At 47.8% G+C, this 23,662-nt stretch overlaps 1 protein-coding gene across 1 annotated transcript in view; it reads left to right on the top strand.

Moving 5' to 3' along the window:
• Positions 1-23,662, top strand: part of LOC137433624 (carbonic anhydrase-related protein 10) — a 295,408-nt gene that overhangs the window by 242,124 nt on the left and 29,622 nt on the right. Inside the window, exon 7 of the mRNA XM_068125924.2 lies at positions 18,067-18,221. Coding sequence (XP_067982025.1) covers positions 18,067-18,221 — 155 coding nt within the window. The remainder of the gene's footprint in view (positions 1-18,066; positions 18,222-23,662) is intronic.

The following is a 23,662-nucleotide window of genomic DNA, read 5'->3' as shown; positions in this document are numbered from 1 at the left end:
CATCCCGGTGTTTCACAGGCAGGTGATTCATCAATGTGTGTGCCGTCCCTCGGATGGACGTTAAACTTGGTGTCCAGTCTGCCTGGCACCAATTTGTAGATGTTGAAGATCCCACAGTGTCCTTCGTGAAGAGTAGGCGAGCTATCGCCAACACTGAACAAATTACAATTTCCTGACTTAACCTCGGTCAGACGTCAGGCCTGGCCAGCTGGTTCATGAAAGACTTGGGACAAGCTTTCCCTGGCCGACCCCACAATAAGGTGAGAATAAGAGTGGATGTTAAAGAGGAAGAAGAAATGTACTTTTACATGGATTACAAGAATATGAGCAAACAATGGACACACATTGTTTGTTTAGGATTTGAACCTGGGTGCCGACTTGCATCGTGAGCCAGGGTTTCAGATGGGAACAAACACTAACAGGCCAAGCCATGTTGTGTTAACTGTAAGTCGTGTGTTCACCTATTTCTGAAATACAATGAACAAATATTGTAGTTTACAAAAAATGGAATCGCCATCAACTCTTTCATAGTCTTGCCGATGGCACATGTGACTTCTTGTGATAAATATATTCGGAAACAACGAAATAAAATTGAAGCTTTGTTTGTTGTGTTCGCTATTTGCTTTATTTGTTGTTCAGAATGGTAATTTTAAAAATCTACACGAGTATTATCCCTTCATTAGAGCAAATATAAAGGTGTTTTTCCACCTTTTTTCGCTCTACTTTGTTTTTGGTAAATACATAAATATTTATTTATTTATTTTTTGTGTATGTGTCATTTTTATTTATTTCTATGTTTTTCTCCATCCAAAGTCTGCACTCATGGAAGGTTTCGTACATTTTTGTAACATGAAGGGAGAGGAGATGGTGGAGAAGGACAGCTGGAAGAGGGACATACATGAGAAAAATGAAAGGGCAAGGGGACATTGAAAAGGGCAATGCAAAACATGGGGAAGATATGCAAATGTTACCCTACACACCTGTCTATTATACGTCGTTGACTTTTAATCCGAATAGGCCTACTTTTACAACTCTATCATAACAACTCATCGACATCCCCATTATTTAACTTAGCGTTGTTTAATATCATTATTCGTTGTAATCGTCCGCACAGTCTATTGAGCTGTGGTTGAGTGGGTAGGAGTGTGTGCTGCTCTTTGACCTCTGTATTGTTAGTTTGATTCCCATGACTACTCAGTGGAAGTTGCGAGTGAAGACTAGCTGTCCAGTATTAGATCTAGCCACGGAAATATTGACTAATTGATGAGAGCGCTCCGACGCTCTGTCAAGAGTACTGGGCTCCAAAGCCTATTACCCAGCTAGCACCGAGCCAAGACCATACTCCTCACCTTCTCTCACCTTCTACAAGCCAAACCACACTTTGCACACAAGGGTATGTTTCAAGTTCACTGGAGCTTGTATATGTTTGAAGCACATACAGCTGGGTGAAGCTTCCAGTACGTTTAGATCCCATGAAACATCACCACTTGGTTTGTACTGCCTTGGTCTGAACCAGAGTTCTGGCTTATTATTCTGGCTTATTACCCTAATCATTTGAATGAATGAGCCTGATCATCATTTGAAGAAGAAGATTGCAGATTGCCTCATCATTTCAAATTGAGAATAATCACACGCAGTTAAGTAGCTTACTCATAATGTTTAATTTACCTGTCTTTACTGCTTATGTACCGTGCAGAATAAAACATCATCTTTATTCCAACATTAGGAACTAGGATATACATCTGGGATATACATCGCTGAAACTAGGAATTTGATTATGTACATCAAACATTAGGATCTCTTGGAGTGTTTTATCGGAAGCGGTAAAATGAATGAGTTTAAGAATACCACTCAAAGTACCAACTATTGTTGCACACCCATCTCTCTATCTCTCTCTCTCCATCTTGTCCACTAAGGCTTTGTGCCGCAGTTTCAGTCATGACTTGTATTGCATATTTTAGTTGATTCTATAAGGATGTTATTTTAATGATTAAATATTTATTTATTTATTTATTTATTTATATATATATATATATATATATATATATATATATATATATATATATTGTTGCGGTTTTTAGAACCCCTCACTTTGTAAATACTTGTAAATAATATTCCATCATTTAAAAGGTCAAAGGTAGCACCCATAGATACGCCACAGCAACACGTAGGTCAGCTTAGAAATCTCAGTTATTTCCTTATTATGTGTCTAGTTAAGGCTGTGTTCCCAATAGTTGAATCTGCGTTGCATCAATTAAATAAGAAATGGGTCCCAATCCATTCTGGCCATTTTGCCAACCTCTCTCTCCCAATTCTATTATGCGTCTCCGCTTGCCAGCAGCGTTCGCTGCGTTGACCTGAAGTTCGCTCGCTCCAAACGCCATTGAACATGCGGTCTCAGGCCGAGGAAAAAGGGGGCGGGACACAAGAACGAGGCGTGGCCCTGTCAACTCGCCGTCAAGGGCGGAGCCGGTGATCCCTCGCCAACTAACCAGGGCTGAGGAGCTCACTGGCGGGCGTGGTTTCGAAGTGCGCGCATTGATCTCAAAGCGCGTTATATAAGCGCAAGCGCGACGCCCTTTTACGGACTGCGCGGAGGTCTGGCCAGCGAGCACATTCTGATGAGGACTGCACCACAGACTGCTTATTGTGACGGACTGCGCTGGGGGACTCCTTTTTGCACGGACTGCACAGTGGACCATCAATTGTAACGGACTTCATGCGGGGGACTTCATTTGGCGGCCTCCTTTTGCAAGGACTTGAAGGACTGCGTGCAAGAAGAACTGCGTGAGGGTGCCCCTTTGATACGAACTGCCTTGTTGAGACGAACATTAATAGAGAGAGAGAGAGCATTGGCACGCTATACGGTTATCCCGTGCGTAGCATCCCAATCCCCTCCCCCCCCCCCCCCCCCCCGATATATCTGTAAGGTCTGCTCGTGGCCAACGACACGCGGCGCGCTGCCGGCCTGCTTGCATCACCACCACGGCACGAGTCGGGACCGGATGTGGAGCCTGACCATCTGCCTGGACCTTCCTCCCCTACCACTACCATTCCATGTGAGTGTGTCTGTTTGTCCTGGGGTTGTAAGTTAAGACTGTTTAGATAAGCCTGCCCTGTGTCCTGCTTCTTCTCCTTCCTTGTATATGCCTTTCGTTTCTTCTTCTTTTGCTTGTAAATAATTAATAAACCCACTCTTTGTTCTTCCCTTACTCTGGTTTCCTCTTATTCGATCGCCTCCGACCTTTCTTTCCATTCAGTACCTGTGGCACGATTTCGGAACCGCTATAATCGGGTTTAGTCTCTTGGTTAATGGCTCGGGCTGCGGATTGCTAACCGCTCGGCAATTTCCATCTTATCCATGGTTCGAGCGGGAGTTATTTTCCTGCTTTATGGTCGGGTTAGTAAGTAGGTATTTGGGACTTCATTGACCAATCACCCTAGCTAATTCCGACCGGAAGGAGCGTCATAGCTTCCAGGATTGGGGGACGGCCAGCTTAAAAGACAAGGGGATTAACCCCCCCCCCCCCCTTGATAAGGGGAGTGCCGACCCCCGAATCCGCAACAATTGGTTAACTGGACCAGGATATAAATAGCGACACGGGGTGTGAAAAACCCGACAGCCGCCGAATTGGACAGCGCAAATTCATATGCGCCAGCGGTCGTCGAGCTTAATGAGGAAATCGAAGCAATAGTGGAAATTGGAGAGACAGAGGACTTAGAAAAGCACTCGCGGGGGAAAGAAATGGAGTATGCTCAAAGTCTGTATTCACATCGTGATGTCGTGCTGCATAACCAAATGAAAAGTTTGCAGGTGGTGGAGCGAAGAAGAGGAAGCGCCAAGGTTGAGAAAGACTGTCTGTGGTGCTAAAAGATTGTGCGTGAAGGTGTTTGGCGCGAAAGGAGTTTTCGCGTGCTTGGGACCCGGACGCCACCCGGGCGTTCGTGGAAGGTCCTTTGTGCGCTGTGTGAGGAAAAAGTGTGCGCCGAAGAGTGAGTGTGTTACCGAGTGCGAGCGTGAATGCACATCGGAGCGTGATAGTGAGGGTGAGAGCGACACGGAGTGTGAGTTGGTTGTGGAGCGTGTGCGGGAGAGCACACCAGAGCGCGTGATTGGGTGTGCGATAGGGGATTGCACACCTGTGGGTAGGTGTGCGCTGAGTGGGTGTGCAACAGAATGCACACCCATGAGTGGTACGGAGTACGTACTGGGAGAGTGTGCGCAAGAAGGTGCGTGAGAGAGGTGTGTAACGGAGTTTGTGAGTGTGCCTGGGTGGTGTGCATGAGAGAGTGCGGTGGCGGAATTGACAGAATGCATGGAATGCATGGAGTGTATGAGAGGCGTTGGAGCGCTGCGTTTTGTGAGTGTAGAACGGAACGCGTGGTGTGAGCATGCGAGTCGGACATCGATGCTAACTGGGACAGCGTTCAGGCCGACGTATAGCCGACGCGAGCTCTCGGGCGTGGTGCGCTTTGTGTGCTGCGGGGGCCGGCCGGGATCGGTGCCGCGTCGCTCCTGCACGGAGCGCCGTGCACGATTCGGGCCGGGCTCCGCCCTGCACGGTCGATGGCGCGTTTTGCCAGGCAAGGCGATCGGCCCGGTTCGAGGGGAAGGAGAAGGGGTCGGAGCAGCGCCCCCTTGTGGTGGCGGTGCTCCGGCCGGGCAAGGCTGGGCCATCGCGCATGGGAGCGAAAGGCCCTGTGTAGGGATGGTGCCTGGAGTCTTGGCCCGACAAAACCTCCTCCCCAGAATCGTAAATGCCGGACGGACCCAAACGACAGGAGACAGACCACCATATGCATTGCTCGGTTTTTCGAAACCGAGCTGTAAAAAATGTATTTCCCGCACCGAGAGGCTCAAGCATAGTGGACGATTAATGGTAGCAGTAATGATGGCAAATGGTATATGGTGTAGAGGGATGGTAGCTCTACCATCCCTCGCATCCATGTTTTGGGGCACATGAGCTATAGATTATGGGGATGGTGGTGAAAACTAGCCCGGGAGGGTTAGGATAATGGTTAGGAATTTAGAAAGATGACCATAGGTGACCAAGATTTAAGTAGTGACATTTGGACAAGTAGTGGGGACGTAGATTAGAGTAGTTGGATGATAACGCCGAGGGATGTGCAATAGTATAAGGGGTGACAGGGAAGCACTAATCTTAGAAGGGCAATAGATAGCCAGATGATGCTGTGTGTATGAGCTTTAAGTTTTGGATGAAATGATGAATTGAGAGGAATTGCTCGTGAATGGTGTGTGTGTGTGTGTGTGTGTGTGTGTGTGTGTGTGTGTGTGTGTGTGTGTGTGTGTGTGTGTGTGTGTGTGTGTGTGTGTGTGTGTGTGTGTGTGTGTGTGTGGAAAGTGTATTGAGCAGAGTATCGAGGATGTGTGTGATTGTGCATTGAGTGATTGGCTTGCATGGTGGCAAGGGAGAATGGTTGGATGGAATAGATGGTCTGGAGTAAATGGAGTATGGAATGAATGGTGTGGAGTGGGAGTGTGGAATACGTGGAGTGGAGTGTATGGTGCGAAGGTGTGAATGGGGGAAGGATGGACCCCTTCACGAGTACCTGGGTAGGGTAGTTTAAAAGTAGGTAGAGGGAGTAGGTAAATTGTGGTTGGATATTGACATCTGTGGTGCTGAAAGTAGCAGAGTACTGCTTGGTTGGTGCATAAGTGAAATAGCATGGCTGGGCGTGTGGCCTGTTAGTAAGAATGATTAAATGGGCACTCCGCCACTGGTAGTCTGTCAGCCAGGTGAGGCCGCAGGTAGGCTCTGGGAGCCAGGTTCGCATTCAGAGTTAGAGTTCAGCGGGGCCCGGGGATCCGGAGGACGGAACCAGGTAGCCCAGTGCCATAGAGGGCATCGAGGGGGTAAGTGCCAGGGAGGGCCTTCCCCAGGTAGGTTAGGGTGGGGAGCAGGTAAGCTCGGGTGGCAACGTTCAGTGGCAGAGGTGTGCAGGTGAGCGGACCTGCTGGTGAGCCACACGACCCAGCCCTGAAATTGTGCGAGGGCACAGAATTGAAAACTCGGGGGAGTGAGACCCCAAATTGGAGAGCGCCACAGTATGTGCAATGGGAATTGGTTTTTAGAACCGCATAGAGTAAAGATGGCCAATGGATTGGCAGGGCAAGACCCCGGGGAGAGTAAAAAGTGTTAATGTCATTTAGAAGTATAGCTAGGATGAAAGTCTCTTCGCACCATCTGCATCCACTCACCTAGGTGATAAGACTCCACACCTGATTTTTGCAAACATTTGGAATGAAAGACGCATCTCGACGTGGGTGAGACATTGTTTAATATTCCATCCCTTCCTTCTTGGGAGGGATTGGGGACGAATTTGGCATTAGAGGGAATGAAAGACAAGACGATAGAGACGAATTTGTAAAAAGTGTAAATACGGGGAGGGGCAAGGGTTGAGTAGGTGACATGGGGAGTGACGAACGCTAGGGACGAGCTTTCTCATCTCGCTCTCCCGCGCCCTTCATATCGCATTGCTTTGTATGGATGTGTACCCTTGCGCCCCTGCCCGCTGATCTGCTAGTCTTTCCTTCCCCACTCACGGACCATTGTTCTTTTGTGCCCGGGGGGGGGGGGGGAGGGGGGAGTGTGCAGGTGACCACAGTTGTGCGCCCACACCCTTGTTGCCTCCGGCCTGCACTGATGCACCATATGGACCACACGTTCTGTGGCATAGCACCACCTTATGGACCACACGTACTGTGGCCTGGCATGTCTGCTGGGACTGGCCACTGTTGCCAGCGGTGTCTGGTTGCGGACCACTGTATTCTCAGAGTGGCCGCCATGCCATGCAGGTGGACCACCTAAGTTGGCCCTGCTGGCCAGAAATAATAAAAAGCGGACGCGGTGTGTGCCCTTTTATTATAAATAACATCAAGTAAGAAGAGGAAGATCAACCAGAAACATCGGCCCAGCAGAGAAGAAGAAGACATCATCATGGCTTATTATTTTAAAATGTGTGTTTTGTGTATTTTTCTTGATGGTGCTTTTTGGTGCTTAGTGGTGCATTCTTATTATTGATGCCTGTGGTATGGTGTATCAGTGCAGTGCAGTGCAGTGATTTCCCTCTTTTCAAAAAGATCTTTTTCTTGTTTCCCACAAAAGACAGGTCCTGGGTGACAGTTTGTAAATGATTAGTGTTTTTGTAAATAATGCTCCCCACCGGCTTAAATGTGTAGTTTCAGAATAATTCCGCAATTCGGTTAGTCTGTGGGCATGAGTCAATTAGATAGGATGCAACGCAGCAGGCGGGACATATTTAGTGTTAAAACTGTCGCACTCAGGGTGAGGTTAAAAGTAGAGGGTAACCACACCTAAGTGTCACACTAAGTTAAAGTTGTTTCGGCCCGGGCTGGGCCTGGAGGAAAGGAGGGTGCAGTGTTGCGGTTTTTAGAACCCCTCACTTTGTAAATACTTGGAAATAATATTCCATCATTTAAAAGATCAAAGGTAGCACCCATAGATAGGCCACAGCAACACGTAGGTCACCTTAGAAATCTCAGTTATTTCCTTATTATGTGTCTAGTTAAGCTGTGTTCCCAATAGTTGAATCTGTGTTGCATCAATTAAATAAGAATAGGTCCCAATCCATTCTGGCTATTTTGCCAACCTCTCTCTCCCAATTCTATTACGCGTCTCTGCTTGCCAGCAGCGTTCGCTGCGTTGAGCTGAAGTTCGCTCGCTCCAAACGCCATTGAACATGAGGTCTCAGGCTGAGGAAAAAGGGGGCGGGACACAAGAACGAGGCGTGGCCCTGTCAACTCGCCATCAAGGGCGGAGCCGGTGAGCCCTCGCCAACCAACCAGGGCTGAGGTGAGCTCACTGGCGGGCGTGGTTTCGAAGTGCGCGCATTGATCTCAAAGCGCGTTATATAAGCGCAAGCGTGACGCCCTTTTCACGGACTGCGCAGAGGTCTGGCCAGCGAGCACATTCTGATGAGGACTGCGCCCTGGACTGCTTATTGTGACGGACTGTGCTGGGGGATTCCTTTTTGCACGGACTGCGCAGGGGACTATCGATTGTAACGGACTTCATGCGGGTGACTTCATTCGGCGGCCTCCTTTTGCAAGGACTTGAAGGACTGCGTGCAAGAAGAACTGTGTGAGGGTGCCCCTTTGATATGAACTGCCTTGTTGAGATTAACATTAAGAGAGAGAGAGAGAGAGAGAGAGAGAGAGAGAGAGAGAGAGAGAGAGAGAGAGAGAGAGAGAGAGAGCATTGGCACGCTATACGGTTATCCCGTGCATAGCATCCCAGTCCCCCCGATATATCTGTAAGGTCCACTCGTGGTCAACGACATGCTGCGCGCTGCCGGCCTGCTTCCATCACCACCATGGCACGAGTCGGGACCGGACGCGGAGCCTGACCATCTGCCTGGACCTTCCTCCCCTACCACAACCATTCCGTGTGAGTGTGTCCGTTTGTCCTGGGGTTGTAAGTTAAGACTGTTTAGATAAGCCTGCCCTGTGTCCTGCTTCTTCTCCTTCCTTGTATATTCCTTTCGTTTCCTCTTCTTTTGCTTGGAAATAATTAATAAACCCACTCTTTGTTCTTCCCTTACTCTGGTTTCCTCTTATTCGATCGCCTCCGTCCTTTCTTTCCATTGAGTATCTGTGGCACGATTTCGGAACCGCTATAATCGGGTTTAGTCTCTTGGTTAATGGCTCGGGCCGCGGATTGCTAATCGCTCGGCAATTTCCATCTTATCCGTCGTTCGAGTGGGAGTTATTTCCCTGCTTTACGGTCAGGTTAGTAAGTAAGTATTTGGGACTTCATTGACCAATCACCCGAGCTAATTCCGACCGGAAGGAGCGTCATAGCTTCCAGGATTGGCAGACGGCCAGCTTAAAAGACAAGGGAATTAACCCCCCTTGATAAGGGGAGCGCCGATGCCCGAATCCGCAACAGTATATATATATATATATATACATATATATATATATATATATTGTTACGGTACGCGGTTAAGGATGGTATGTTTGCCGAGCGGAGGCTCCGTGACCGAACAGTTGTTCCCCGACTAAACCCAATTCACCCAAACGTTGGCCGTATCGCGCCACCGCTATTCAATCGGGAAAAGACTAAGACGACGAATGCAAAGAGGAAGAAGAAGACGTACAGAAGAGTAACGGGGTTTATTATTATTTACACACATAAGCAAAAAGAGCAGTCACGGGTATTTACAGCGGACATGAAAACGCAGGTGACACAGTGAAAATTACTAGCTTATACAGACTTAGTTACTACCCAGGACAGCACGAACAAAACAAACTCACATACGCAAATGGGGAACTTGCAGGCAGGAATGGCTGGAAAGGATGAGCAGGTGGGATCACAGGGCACAGCGAGCAGGTCCACTCCGGGCGGGAAGCGGGGAGCCGGCAGCTCCTTGTAATCCGCTATACAGCGCATGCCGGCAGCTCCTGGTATTCAGCTTTACAGCGCACGCCGGCAGGGTCACTTGCTGCCCCGTCAGGGCTTCACGCGGCTGGTTGAAACGGGGCTGGACTCATCTGCCGTATCTCTTTGCAACTCGTTCGTAAAAGTTCCTCTGCTTTCTCTTGGACCCTTTCTTTGTCGTGTACCTCTCCACGCAGCCCAGCTCGTATTTCCTTCCTCTCACTTCTCTCCAGCGCGGGACTGACACGCCTTCTTACACACCTAGACTCATCTGCCGTATCCCTCGTGTCGCTTGTCCCAGCGATCGTCGCACCCTTCTCTCATACCTTCAGCGCGGGTGTGACACGCCCCTTTCGGTTTTGGTACCGCCCTCTCCCCCCGTGCTCTGTTTCGTGACCTTGTATGGTAATCCCACGGGCTTGTCTCCTTATTTGGGCATGGCGCCGACGGCACGCCCCTCGTGGCGAGCCACGGGCTTGTTTCCTTATTTGGGCATGGGGCTGAACAGCCCCGCCCTTCGTGGCGCGCCCTGGGCTTGCCTCTCCCTGGCGCCCCCGCCCCTCCTGTTCAAACAGAGCATGGAGCACATATTCACTATAGCAGCGAATTGAGAGGGCGTGCACCCCACGCTTGTGAACTGCTTTACCCACAGATGGAGAATTTGGCTGGGAAATGGAATTATTGAAGGGGAGCTATTCTTAATTGATTCGGTGCAATGGAGTATTATTTTAATGGAAGACAAGGCCTTACTCTAAAACACATAATAAGATATAAGCTACTGAACAAGGGTTTTATCGGGTCCTGCAATGTGGTGTTTCATGGAATAACTACCGAGACGCCCTTTTTATCTTTACACAACTCCGGAGGCAGGAGGGGCCATATCCAAACAATGTTCATCACCATTTCCAATACAATACAACCAAAAAAATGCAATCCTCATATCCGCAACAATATATATATATATATATATATATATATATATATATATATATATATATATATATATATATATATATATATATATATATATATATATATATATATATATATATATATATATATATATATATATATTGTTTTCCACTAATACAGAACGCAACAACCCTTGTATACCCGACTGTGAAGCCAATCATCAAATGCATCTCTCCGTACATTTTGCCACGCCACCTGTGATATAATCCGGTTGTTGACTTCTTGCTGCGACAGACAATCAGTGACATGGTTCTTTTAACAAATAAATCACCAAAGTGTAAAAGAAACTCACCAGATTGATATACTGAGTTAAGAAAGTAAACCCAAGTCAAGACAAAAAATATATTCCATATTAAATGCCAAGTCTGTATATATATATATACTTTTCTAATAATAGTCCTGTTTAAGAATGCTATACATGTTTGAATTATTTAGCACGTCTGGCGGCTAATTAACATCTTGCTAAATTTCATTACATACAATTTTATGATGTTCTTATGTGCATCCATCCACAGATTCAAAGCATAAATTAATTTTAATCGACTGATGTAGATAGGAGTACGGCTTGGTGGTTGGGTAGGTGGTTGCCTTGTTGCATTGCCCTCACTGATGTGGGTTCGATCCCCACAGCTTCAGGTGAACCTCCTGGGCAGGAAAATGTGACTCCGAGATGTATTAGTAACTCATTCAAAAATAAGGGAAAATGTACTGGGTTTCAAGTCCCAATGGTTTTCATCTTTCAGAAGCAACTTGTAGGCATTGGGAATTTCACACAGCAGGGAGCCCACTTCATAAGAGGGAATAACCAGAGTGACGAACGACATGGAATATCACCAGGATCGTAATTGCAGATGTACCATGGGCTTAAATCAACCAACGTACGTCACGTCGATTCAGCTGCTCAAAGCAGTGGAAAGGCCTGGTCCCAAGATCGACTCCTTGATGAATACTGGCTCTGAAGCGCTCTGAGCAGCACACCTGCTGCGTCTCAAGTACAGTGGAACTCGTGGGCTGTCCCGTGGGTTATTTTGTGGGGTATGTGTTTTCTTGATCATCAAAAATTGATATAGACTTGTATATTTTAAAATTATATGGACTTGTGTATTTTTTAAAATGAAAAATATTTGGCAAATCTTAGGCTATGGTGTCCATTTTTACCCACGATGCGAACATTCATCACCATGTCCGGAGACCTATATCCCAACTGAGCAGTAACATTGCTCAATATCTCATGATTAGGGGAACGTGGCTGCGACGGCTGGGATAGAATTGTGTGCTGCCGATTCAGCATCTGTGTCAAAACATACCTGCTTTAGGAGCAGGAGACAGATTTATTTCTTTAGAAAACTAACACAAACATTTAGACTTATAAACAAGATGCAAAAGCATGCACTTGGGAATTTGGTGGTATTTTCAGGAACAAGTTGAAAAATAGATCATTGAGAAAATAGAGAGAGAGAGAGAGAGAGAGAGAGAGAGAGAGAGAGAGAGAGAGAGAGAGAGAGAGAGATGAGGTGAGGTGAGGTGAGGTGAGGTGAGGTGAGGCGAGGCGAGGCGAGGTGACATCACGTTACATGGATCTTGACAGTTTTCCATCTTGAGAGTTTGCGGCTGTATCCGTCTTGTGCTCCCCGAGCCCTCATTCTTCCCCACATCCATTATTTCTCATACTCCCTCTGTATTTTGTCCTTCGACTGCTGTTGGTGTTTTTTCCCCCTCTCTTTCTGCTGTTCCTTTTGTTCTGTTACATCCTGAGCCGTTATATGTTCTAGTTCCTCCGTGAGCTTCGACCTTCGATACAAAAAAGGTTATTCGGGAAAAAAATGGAGCGTGGAGGAGTTAGACAGAAAAGGAGAGACAATGGAGTTAGGCTTGGGAAAGAGATATCCTAAGCTAAGGTAATGTACATAAACAAAGAGCAACTTGGGAAAGTGTTAACATTTAACTGATAGCTCACAGAATCAACAAACTTTGGATGTAACTTAATCAGGATAATGACACACATTAATCCTTTTTAGTGTACAGCTTCCACAAAGTATCTATTTCCTTTAGAATTGCACTCGTGAGTGTCATCGTGATACATTGCCGTGGGAATGACATAGGACGGCCCCCAAAATCCATTTGACAGGGATAGATTCTGCAAGGTTGTGGGAACGGCAAACATGTGAACACAACAGACGGCGTGTGATCGTGAGCTGACACGGAAGACATTGCATTGTGGATGTGTCAGCTATTTCTGGCAAGTTGAAAATTGTTTTCGAGATGCACACAGCCAGGTCGCCGTGTTGTCGGGGAGCTCAGGGGGGACTTCTCACCACTACCGTGGGGTCTGATGGACCGGCTCGTTTCAAACTAGTCAGTAGGACCACCTGGCGGTTACACCTCCTTCATGACCTCGTCCGTTAGCATAAGGGGAAGGTGCTATACCGTGGCTAATGTGATCAGTCTTTACCTGTGGAATGTGTGCCAGGCAGACTAACAAAGGTAGATTCGGTTGAAAAAAACCCGATTTATTATACTTTATATTAAATTATCTTCTTTGTACAAACAAATCGGTTCGGTGGATGTGCCGAGTATCGTTGAGAGAGAGGAAGACAAATGATGAAAGATGATGGGAATAGAGCCTGTGATTGATGCTGTGAAGAGGAACAGGTTGAGATGGTTTGGTCGTGTGTTGAGGAAGGATGAAAGTGACTGGTTGAGAAGAGTGATGGAAATGAATGTAGAAGGAAGTAGAGGACGGGGAAGACCGACAAAGACTTGGCCAAAGATGGTGGAAGAAGAAATGCGGGCAAGGGGGTTAACAAGGAGAGATGCAGAAAATAGGGCAAAATGGAGAAGATTGTCATGGGGACCGCAAGGCTAACCCCCGCTCTAGCAGGGAAAATGGCCTTAAAATGCATGTTGTTGTTGTTGTTGTTCTTGTACAAACAAATACATTATATTCCAGGTTTATTACCCCTGACACCGCAGGTGGATGGAATTTATGGTTTCACCCCTGTCTATATGTCTGTTTGTTTGTCAATCGCCTACAGGTCACAATTTTAAACCTATCTTTACAAAACTTCACCAAATGGTAGAGTTTGTCATAAGGAAGAAACTTATTGAATTTGAGGTCAAAAGGTCAATGTAGGCCAAAGGTCAATAACTTTGCCAAATTTCTAAAATCCTCAATTTTCATCCAATTGACTTGAAATTTGGGCAGGATTTATAAATCAGGTCACTGAATTCAACCACCAATTATTTTTGAGGTCAATATAGAGCAAAAGGTTAACATAGGCCAAAGGTCAACAACTTAGGTGGAATTTCTAAAAGCCTCAATTTTCATCCGATTGAGTTGAAATTTGAACAGGATTTGCAAATATGGCCGCTGAGTTTATCCCCAAATTATATCTGACTCCAACATAGGCCAATCTATTGGGCGTGTCGACCGATTCACTCGTCTTGGAAGACGTCATTCAAGAACCATCGCACATTCAAACCATTGTGACATGGAGCCTTGTCTTGTGGGTACACGGCGATATGCTAAAGATTTAATCGTCATCGTTTGGGAACCAAACACGGTAATTGTGGTTGACTTTACCACTGATGCAGAAGTTGCCTCATCAGAAAATGTCAACTCGTCAAGAAACCCAGGGGAGTAGTGGATTTAATAACAGCAAAAACAACAACATTACTATTAACTTCATCAAGACTTGATGAATTATGGTCTCATGCACCATTTATAGTTTGTTTATATCATGTATACATCGAACGTTATAAAACTTCAAAGTCGTACAATACTTTATGGACACCTTGTATTGCCATTCCCATTCACAGTGCAAGAAAACCTCACGAACAAAACAACTGTCAAAACAAACCACAAGACATGAACATACAAATATTTCTAAATATCCACTGTGGCTCTGGATGGCGGAGCTCATTTTGACCGCAGAGGATTATCTGTCACCATGTCCAATGTGAAATCCTTCTTGACATCACAGGGGGTGGGGGGGTGGGGGGGGGGGACACTAAAAAAGACATGACGAAGAAGCACTTTCACATCCGTCAGCCTCTGACGCGACAATGAATGAATGATCGTTTTAAAGCCATTTTCCCCGCTAGAGCGGGGGTTAGCCTTGCGGGCCTCATGACAATCATGGTTCCCTGTTTGAGGCAATGTTTTTATGGCCGGATGCCCTTCCTGACGCCAACCCTTGGTCGCCTCTTACGATGCGCAGGGATACGGTGTACCTATTCTAAGCCGGGGTACACACCGGGATCATTCATCCCAGCAAGCTGGTACTCAATTTGCCGACCTCGGAAGGATGACAGGCTGAGTCAACCCCCCTGGCGTTAATTCAGCGATCGACCGGGATTCGAACCCAGGATCCTGGGATCCCAAGCCGGCACACTAACCGCTAAGCCAACACCAGGCGTCCGTGCGTGCGTGCGTAAGCGAAGGACCGAATTCTAATTTGGTGTGCGGGTGCAACCCACGTCAAAATCCAAGATGGCCGCCGCCATGTATGTCTGACGCCATGTATGTCTGAACCTTGTGAGCGGAATATCTTGAAAAATAAGCGAAGTACCAACTTCTAATCTGGTGTGTGGGTGTATCTCGGCATAAGGAAGAACGCGACAATACACAATGTTATTTGCAAGCATGGGGTAACAAGACATACGGACCAGTCTGCACAACTCGTTTTAAGACACATAAATCACGAATGTGGTGATAACAACATCCCTCGGATGAGAAATACCTTTAAAATTGTTGGAAATAGTCACAGTATGCAGTTAAGTTCCTGTTTGATGACCTTTCATGCCACTGGGAAGTGCTTAAGGTAATCTTCCTGTAACATTATGGAAATGAAGGGTTGGCAGGATGTCTCAAAGGTAGCATACTTGGCTTTCAGCTGGCCACTCCATCTTCGTTTCCCAATCCGACTATAAACTGTTATCCCGGTGCCTTCACAGGCAGGAAATTGCATCATTGAGGACTCCATATTTTAGAGAGGATGATAAACTGGCTAAAGGACATTAAAAGTCCCACAGTCCCTTCGAAAATGTCAGGCCATTGTGTGCCGGTGCCAAAGTCAGACTCTAAATTCATGAGGCTGTGTCCCCTTCGTGGCATTGCGTCACAATGAGTGTTTTAGTGAAGATTTATTTTTGAGGTTTAAACCTACAATTTGCTTACCTTTTGAGTGATTCCGCTGTCATCGTGTGGGCGGGTTTATCCCCTCGAGTCCAAACAAGTAGTTCGGGCACGGTTCTGCATCATAATGGAAGATCGTTTCTGTTGGATTTTCGCACAGTAAGCCAGCCAAAGATTGGGAATCCTCCTTCATGCCAAGTCGTTTCCCGTTAAATTTGAAGTTGGAATTAAAAGCTCTCAATGTTTTGGCAACTCTCACAAAAGAAACATTAGCACAGGATCTGATGTTCTTTTCTTGCAGACAGGTCGCCTATCCTCAGGTCTCACTTTTCATCCCTCTGTACTGTCCCAAGCCATCCAGGTCACAGATATTTTTGTCCCCCGTCGCACCGCGGAGCGAAATGGGGACTATGGTTTTCCCCTCCGTCCGTGTGCGTGCGTGCGTGCGGGAGAACGTGGGTGCGTCCGTGCGTGCATAAGCGAAGGACCGAATTCTAATTTGGTGTGTGGGTGCAACCCACGTCAAAATCCAAGATGGCCGCCGCCATGTATGTCTGACGCCATGTATGTCTGAACCTTGTGAGCGGAATATCTTGAAAAATAAGCGAAGTACCAACTTCTAATCTGGTGTGTGGGTGTATCTCAGCATAAGGAAGAACGCTATTGAAAATTGGGTCGCCACGTCAAAATCCAAGATGGCCGCCACCATGTATGTCTGAACATTGTGAGCGAAATATCTTGAAAAATAAACGAACTACTAACTTCTAATCTGGTGTGTGGATGTATCTACGCATAAGGGAGAACGCTATTGAAAATTGGGTCACCACGTCAATATTCAAGAAGGCCACCGCCTTGTATGTCTGAACCTTCTGAGCGGAATATCTTGAAAAATAAATGAACTACTAACTTCTAATCTGGTGTGTGGATGTATCTACGCATAAGGGAGAATGCTATTGAAAATTGGGTCGCCACGTCAAAATCCAAGAAGGCCGCCGCCTTGTATGTCTGAACCTTCTGAGTGGAATATCTTGAAAAATAAATGAACTACTAACTTCTAATCTGGTGTGTGGATGTATCTATGCATAAGGGAGAACGCTATTGAAAATTGGGTCGCCAAGTCAAAATCCAAGATGGCTGCCTTGCGTCTTCCACTTTGTCAACTCACATCACTTCAACGACGGGGGACCTAGGCGTAACGCTTGTTTTCAGCAACTATGCATTGCACATGCAATGAACTCCACCTTGTGAAACCCCAAAACTTGTCCAAAACTTGTCTGAAACTTGTCCAAAACTTGAGATTTCTCAGGGAGGGCGTTGGCATTCTCTCAAGCAGAGATTCAACCCATGTCCTTATAAAAGGTCTTTGTCCGAGGTCATCGAGTCCGATCGGTGCAGCTGTTTTTGTGGTGCCCAGGAAAATAACGTTATGCGGGAGTCTAAACCTGAAAATGCTGGAGGCCAAAGCTGAAATTGGAAAAACAATATAGCCTATTTTACGCAAGGGGGTCCCAGGATTACCCACCCAAAATTTCGTTTCGATCGGTTCAGCCGTTTTTGCGGTACCTGGGAATGGAAGGACAGACAGACGGACGGACATTTGGTGAATTATAGTAAGATTCTCATGGCAGTCAGCATACATCGATCTGAACCTTCTGATTCAGAACCTTCTGATTACATTGTTCTACCTGTCTGCCTATGCGAATCAACACCAGCCTTCACGAACAAGAGTTGTCCTTCATTCTGTGCTTCAAACTCCTTCCTCGGTCTGTTCAATCCCATATTTGCTTCCAGGGGTCCATGTTGGGGGGTGCATCATCACGTCAGATCATTTTGCATCTTTACCTATGATCCTCTATATACCCATTAACCCTCCACATTTATTTTCAGCTTGATATTCCTCCTTCCCTTTTCTTTCTTCCTCATGTTCTTCCGTCCCCTTGTCGCGTCCACGTGTTGTATCATCGGTACACCTTCCCTTGGATCTTTTGTCATTTTGATCTTCCCGGAGCCAACATTATGTATCCAATAACAGACACCTTTCAATGCTTTGCTCTTTTGGTTGAACTTTGGAGATATGACAACTTCTAAACTTCACTCTGATGCTAACAGAATCTTGGCAATAAGAGCATTGGTAATGAGATTTGCTTAAAGGTAGGGAGTGCAGGTAAAGAGCATATTGCCCATTGGATTTCTAACAAACGACTCGAGAAGCAAAGCTGACTTGTCAGCAATCTGTGCCCTCTTGGAGAACCCAACGACTTGTACAGTGTCGGTGATAAGCAATAGAAGAGCCGTTGAATTGTTTACTATGGCTGCTTCATGGCAATTCCTCTCTCATCAATCTGTGCTTGAACCTGGAGATGCGTGATTAGAGAACCGAGGACCTTGGTAGCATCGTTAGTGATTGCAGAGTTCCTGGATGCAGATGCAGATGTGGTGCATCTCAAAATGATGTGGTTTGATCGGTTACCTCGAAAACCGCGTTCAGAGATGTGGTGTATGGGTGAGTGTGTAACACACGTCTCTCTGCTGCAGATGATGCATACTTGCTGAAAGGCTTGTTGCTGGAAGATCTGTACCCAAACACTCGTGGTTACATTACATATGTGGGGTCTCTAACGACCCCACCTTGTTCTGAAACGGCTACATGGATCATACTTAACAAGCCCGTGTACATCACTGCTTTGCAGGTAAGGTTGCCCATTGGGTAAACATGAAAAGTTATGCTGATCTTTGCATATGCAATGAACTCCACCTATAAGGGATGGGTAAGTATAAAATGAGTATATTTGGCTCGGTGGTTTTGATAGTACATTTTTAGCGGCAAAACCAAACTGAATGACCATTTTATTAATTTTTATTACATTGGAAACAAGAATCTATCGATCCAAAGAGTCAAGAGAATACAGAGGTAGCGCACTCACTTTTGAGCTGTCTAGTCTGCGGGTCCGAATCCCGACCTGCGGGTCCGAATTCCACCTACGAAGCACCAATGTTACATTTTATAATTGGGTCACGCATCAAAACCAGACTACACAGGTCAAAGGTAAGTGCGCTACCTCCACACCATCATGACAGACTGAACGTGTCCTTCACAGCTCTTCTCTTTATTGTGTGCATTGGCAATGTGCATCACGTGCTTCAAATTGTGCTTACTGTCGTGCAAATCAAGCTCAGACACGACTTGACCCTTGGGTAGGTTTAATATCATTTAGATCTGAAGTAACATCCTGTAAAAATACATTCATGCAACAGATATTAGATTCAGAGTATTTCATGGGCAATGGCCGATACCAATAGAGAAAACAATCAGCGCAGCATATAGGGGCGTACATACCATTCAAACTACAGGACTATGTCTCAGTGAGTGCCACTGGAGTGTTCGTGCGCCCCGGTTGTCCCGGGTCTTATAGACGCCCCTTTTGAAGCGAGCACACCCTGGGTTCACCTTCGGTATAATTTCACAACATTCTCACCGCCGTTAAAACTATACTGCCGCTAGGCAGGTTGCAAGCAAGCGTCAGCAACAATCGAAAGGGGCACGTCAACCCACGTCAGTCGGTCCACCCGTAGCGGTCGGGGCGGCGAACGACCCTGCCAGTTCGGGTTCGGAAACTACCGGGTACGGCGTCCCCAAGCCCGGAGTCCCCCGCGTCGGAATAGCTGCCGGAGGTGGGTGTCGGAGGGGGTGCCCCAGAGCCATCAGGCCAGGGAAGAGGTGACAACGGAAGCGGCGGTAGTAGTTCTGTAGTGGAAGCTTCGGTAGAGTCCATAGACTCGTAGATGGGTTCGTCGATATCTCCGTCACCGCCCCCACAAGGGGCGAGATGGCGCACGGAGACAGTAGACTCGCGGCGGTCCGCCGTTAACACACGAGCATGCTCGGGATTAGCCTGGAGGACCCGCACCTTGTCAACGAGGGGGTCGTACTTGCTAGCGCGAACCGCTCGTTTGAGATAGGCGGGCCCAGGCTCAGCGAGCCAGCTGGGTAAAGATTGAATACTACCCGAGCTTCTTGGGTGGTGGAACAGTCTTTCGTGAGGTGTCTGGTTGGTGGCGGTACATAGGAGAGCCCGGATCGAGTTTAGAGCCGCAGGTAGTGACCACGCCCATTTATCGAGGCCCCGGCCGAGGGTCCTGAGGCTGAGCATGACGGCCCTCCATATAATCCCATTAAAGCGTTCGATCTGCCCATTAGCCTGGGGCCGGTACGGGGTGGTGTAGCTCGAAGCGACATTATTTTGGAGCAAGTAGCCCCTCACCTCCTGAGACAGGAACACCGCACCCCGATCGGTATGTACATAGGCCGGATACCCAAACATAGAAAACAAATTCTGCAGGCATCGTATAATGGTGGCAGCCGACATATCCCCGCACGTATAAGCAAAGGGGAATCGCGAATACTCATCAACGATAGTGAGCAGGTAACGAGAGTTACTTGACACCGGCAGCGGACTTTGAAGTCCATCGCCAAGTGCTCCCACGGTCTAGTAGCCCGAACCAGCGTCCCCATAGGAGGGTTGTAAAACCGCGGTTTGAGCTCCGCACAGATAGTGCAATCACGGCAGATCCGGCGGATGTCCTCAATCGAGTACGGCAGATTACCACTGCGCACAAAATGTGCGAAACGCGCTACCCCGGGATGACCAATATTGCCGTGCAAAATGCGCAGCCCCTCCAAAGTTACAACCCCCGCGCAAGTGGCCGGCCTCGATAAGGCGTCGGCGACCTGGTTATCCTTCCCCGGGCGGTATTTGATGGTGTAACAGAAGTCAGCGAGTTCGATACGCCAGCGGGTGATTTTCTCATTCTTAATGCGTTGAGCATGTAAGGTATCGTACATGAATGCAACGCTTTGTTGGTCCGTGACGATTTGGAAACTCCGCCCAAGCAGATACGGCCGCCACCGCCGAATTGATTCGACGATCGCGTACGCTTCCTTTTCGACAGACGAATGCCTCCGCTCAGCGGAGGTGAGCGTCCTTGAAAAGAAGGCTACAGGGCGTCCCCCTTGGGAGAGGGTCGCCGCAATCGCATGATCCGAGGCATCACTTTCCAAGACGAAAGATGCACTCTCGTCAATCGTCGCGACAGCGGCGCTAGCGATGTCGGCTTTAAGGCCCTCGAAGGCCGCCATGGCTGCCGGGCCCATGGGGAACGTGTCGCAGGCCACGAGGGGGCAGAGCTTCACGGATAAATTTTGCACCCACTTTGAATAGTGGGCGAACAGCCCAAGAGCGCGTTTCAGCGAAGCCCGATCGCTAGGCGGAGCCATATTGAGCAAAGGTCGCAGACGCTCCTTATCCGGAGAGACAGAGCCATGGGTCACGGTGTACCCCAGAAGGTCTACCGTGCGTAGAGAGTAACGACACTTGCCCTCATTCATGGTTAGGCGATACTTCTGCGCGACCTCGAGGAAGCGCTTCAGATTAGCGTCGTGATGCCCCTGGTCGTACCCACAAACCGTAAGATTGTCCAGATAGACAAAGACATCGGTCAAGTTCTCCTTCGCAACAAGGTCATCCATAGCCCTCTGAAAACATGCGACCCCGTTAGTTACCCCAAAAGGAAGTCGAGTAAACTGGTACAACCGCTGACCCGATTCAAAGGCCGTATAGACGCGATCAGCCCGAGAGATGGGGACTTGATGATGATACGCACTACGCAGATCGAGAGTGCTATAAACGGAATACCGGGCCACCTGGCGTACCAGGGCATCCATCCCCGGTAAGGGGTAGGCATCCAGCTGGGTAAAACGATTAATCGTTTGCGAGTAGTCGATTACCATGCGCCGGCGGTGGGCCTCACTGCGCACCACTAAGACTTGGGCCCGCCACGGCGACCTACTGGGTTCAATGATCCCGTCCTTGATCATAAGCGGTGGATTGTTCACGGGCATCCGTGAAGATGCGGGCCAGCCGCAGAGCCTCCGTAAATGTCAGCTCCGCGGTCTCCAGGAGCCGAAGTCTCAAGACTGTAGAACTAATCCCAGCGACGAAGGAATCTCGCAAAAGGTCATCTTGGACCTGCTCATGAGTCCGTACCTCTTGGACGCAGTCCGCCAGAAGGTAACGCAGCTCCTGCGCGTAGCGATCGATCGATTCCAAGGGTTGTTGTCGCCGCTGGAAGAGTTGATGCCAGCCGTGCACTGCGCTCCGTTTCTTTATGTAGAGTCTATTTAGTTCAGCCAGAGCCGTGGCATACGTCTCAAATCGAGAAATGCTCCGGTAAATGCGGTGATCGACCTTCGACTGTAACACGGACAGTTTCGCCACGGCGGTGGGCTCCGTTTCAAAAGCGGCAAAGTAATTCTCCAGCGTTTTGAGCCAGTGGGTGAACACCGACCCCGACTCCTCAGCTTGTGCGTCCACATCGAGAGTCGGTACCACGATCATCTTGTGTTCAGTCATCTCGTCGATCTAAATGATATTAAATGTCGTGAAAATCAAGCTCAGACACGACTTGACCCTTGGGTAGGTTTAATATCATTTAGATCTGAAGTAACATCCTGTAAAAATACATTCATGCAACAGACATTAGATTCAGAGTATTTCATGGGCAATGGCCGATACCAATAGAGAAAACAATCAGCGCAGCATATAGGGGCGTACATACCATTCAAACTACAGGAATATGTCTCAGTGAGTGCCGCTGGAGTGTTCGTGCACCCCGGTTGTCCCGGGTCTTATAGACGCCCCTTTTGAAGCGAGCACACCCTGGGTTCACCTTCGGTATAATTTCACTACACTTACCATTACAGCAAATAATGGGATTCAAACCCTGCTTACATTACGTCCCATGTACGTGAAGGTTCTTTGTTAATACTGTACAAGATTTTGCAATTGCATACATCATTTCCAACAAGATGTTATGTCCAGCTCTCATTCTTCCTTTTTACATTCTCTTCCACGCACTTGTTTTTTTCTTCCACATTCTCTGATTGTTGATGAAAAAATATTACAAAGAGGAGGGAAGTACATGTATATGTTGTGTGTATATATATATGTATATATGTATATACATATATATATATATATATATATATATATACATACTGTTACGGGGACCCCCCCTCACCCCCCCCCCCCCTTACCTCTGGTCTCGGTGGACCTCCGAACCCCGAGAGGGTCCCCGGCAGAAAGATGTGTTATCCCTGGTTGAAACCCAGCAAATAACGTACCTCAATGGAACCAGCAAATGAAACAGCCGAACCAATGATGCAACCACACCAAGTTATAAACAAACCATACTATATTATAAATCACACACAAACAGCCATACAGCAATGGGGCAATCACCCCTACTTTCAAATCTTACGATAATATCCTTGTCAAGCCCCTTAACCCCACTCACGGCACCTCCCCCAATGTCTCTGCTCCCCTCCAAGGCGAAGTCCCAATGTCTCTGTGCGCTCCCGCGATCGGGGAGTCAAGGCCCGGTGGTCAATTGAGGCGTGGACGAGCGAGACGACCCCGAGGTCACGTGCTCAGCCCCCAGCAGCACAGCGGTGGCGAGGAACCTCACAAAGATGCGCTCCCTCCCGCGATCGGGGAGTCAAGGCCCGGTGGTCAATTGAGGCGTAGACGAGCGAGACGACCCCGAGGTCACATGCTCAGCCCCCAGCAACACAGCGGTGGTGAGGAACCTCACAAAGATGCGCTCCGACGTACACGTTGCGGTTCAACCCGCGAGCCTCTGTATAATTCTCATGTGTCCCTTTCTGGCACAGCCGTTCCCAGCAATCCACCAGGGAATAATGCCCAGCCGACACGACGAAAGCCTGTTCATGGCCGGGTGCTCGCGTGGCCAAGATGGCGGACGGCTTTCGCTCCAACCCGGATTCTCAAGGCCTGGATCCTCCGGAACCTCAATGAGAATACTCGACGACACCGGCTCCACGCACTCCGGCGATATTTCTTATCGACCGAACTTCCCTTCAAGGACGCAAAGTTCCCTCGCCCAGTACGTCGAACGCTCGGCCCGGAGCTTCCACCACCACGTCTTTTTTTCTTCGCTCCACCTCTTCCGGTCTCGATCCGGATTTCCGGCCACATTTTACCAGGAGCGCATTTAAATCTTTTACTCACAACAACCCTTTCCCTTAAGTCACAATAAGCATAATATGCTCCTA

Source organism: Myxine glutinosa, chromosome 10 (genome assembly GCF_964187855.1).
Source record: "Myxine glutinosa chromosome 10, kmMyxGlut1.1, whole genome shotgun sequence".
Classification (NCBI taxonomy): Eukaryota; Metazoa; Chordata; class Myxini; order Myxiniformes; family Myxinidae; genus Myxine; species Myxine glutinosa.
The sequence above is the reverse complement of the archived record's forward strand: the minus strand, read 5'-3'. Positions and strand labels throughout refer to the sequence as shown.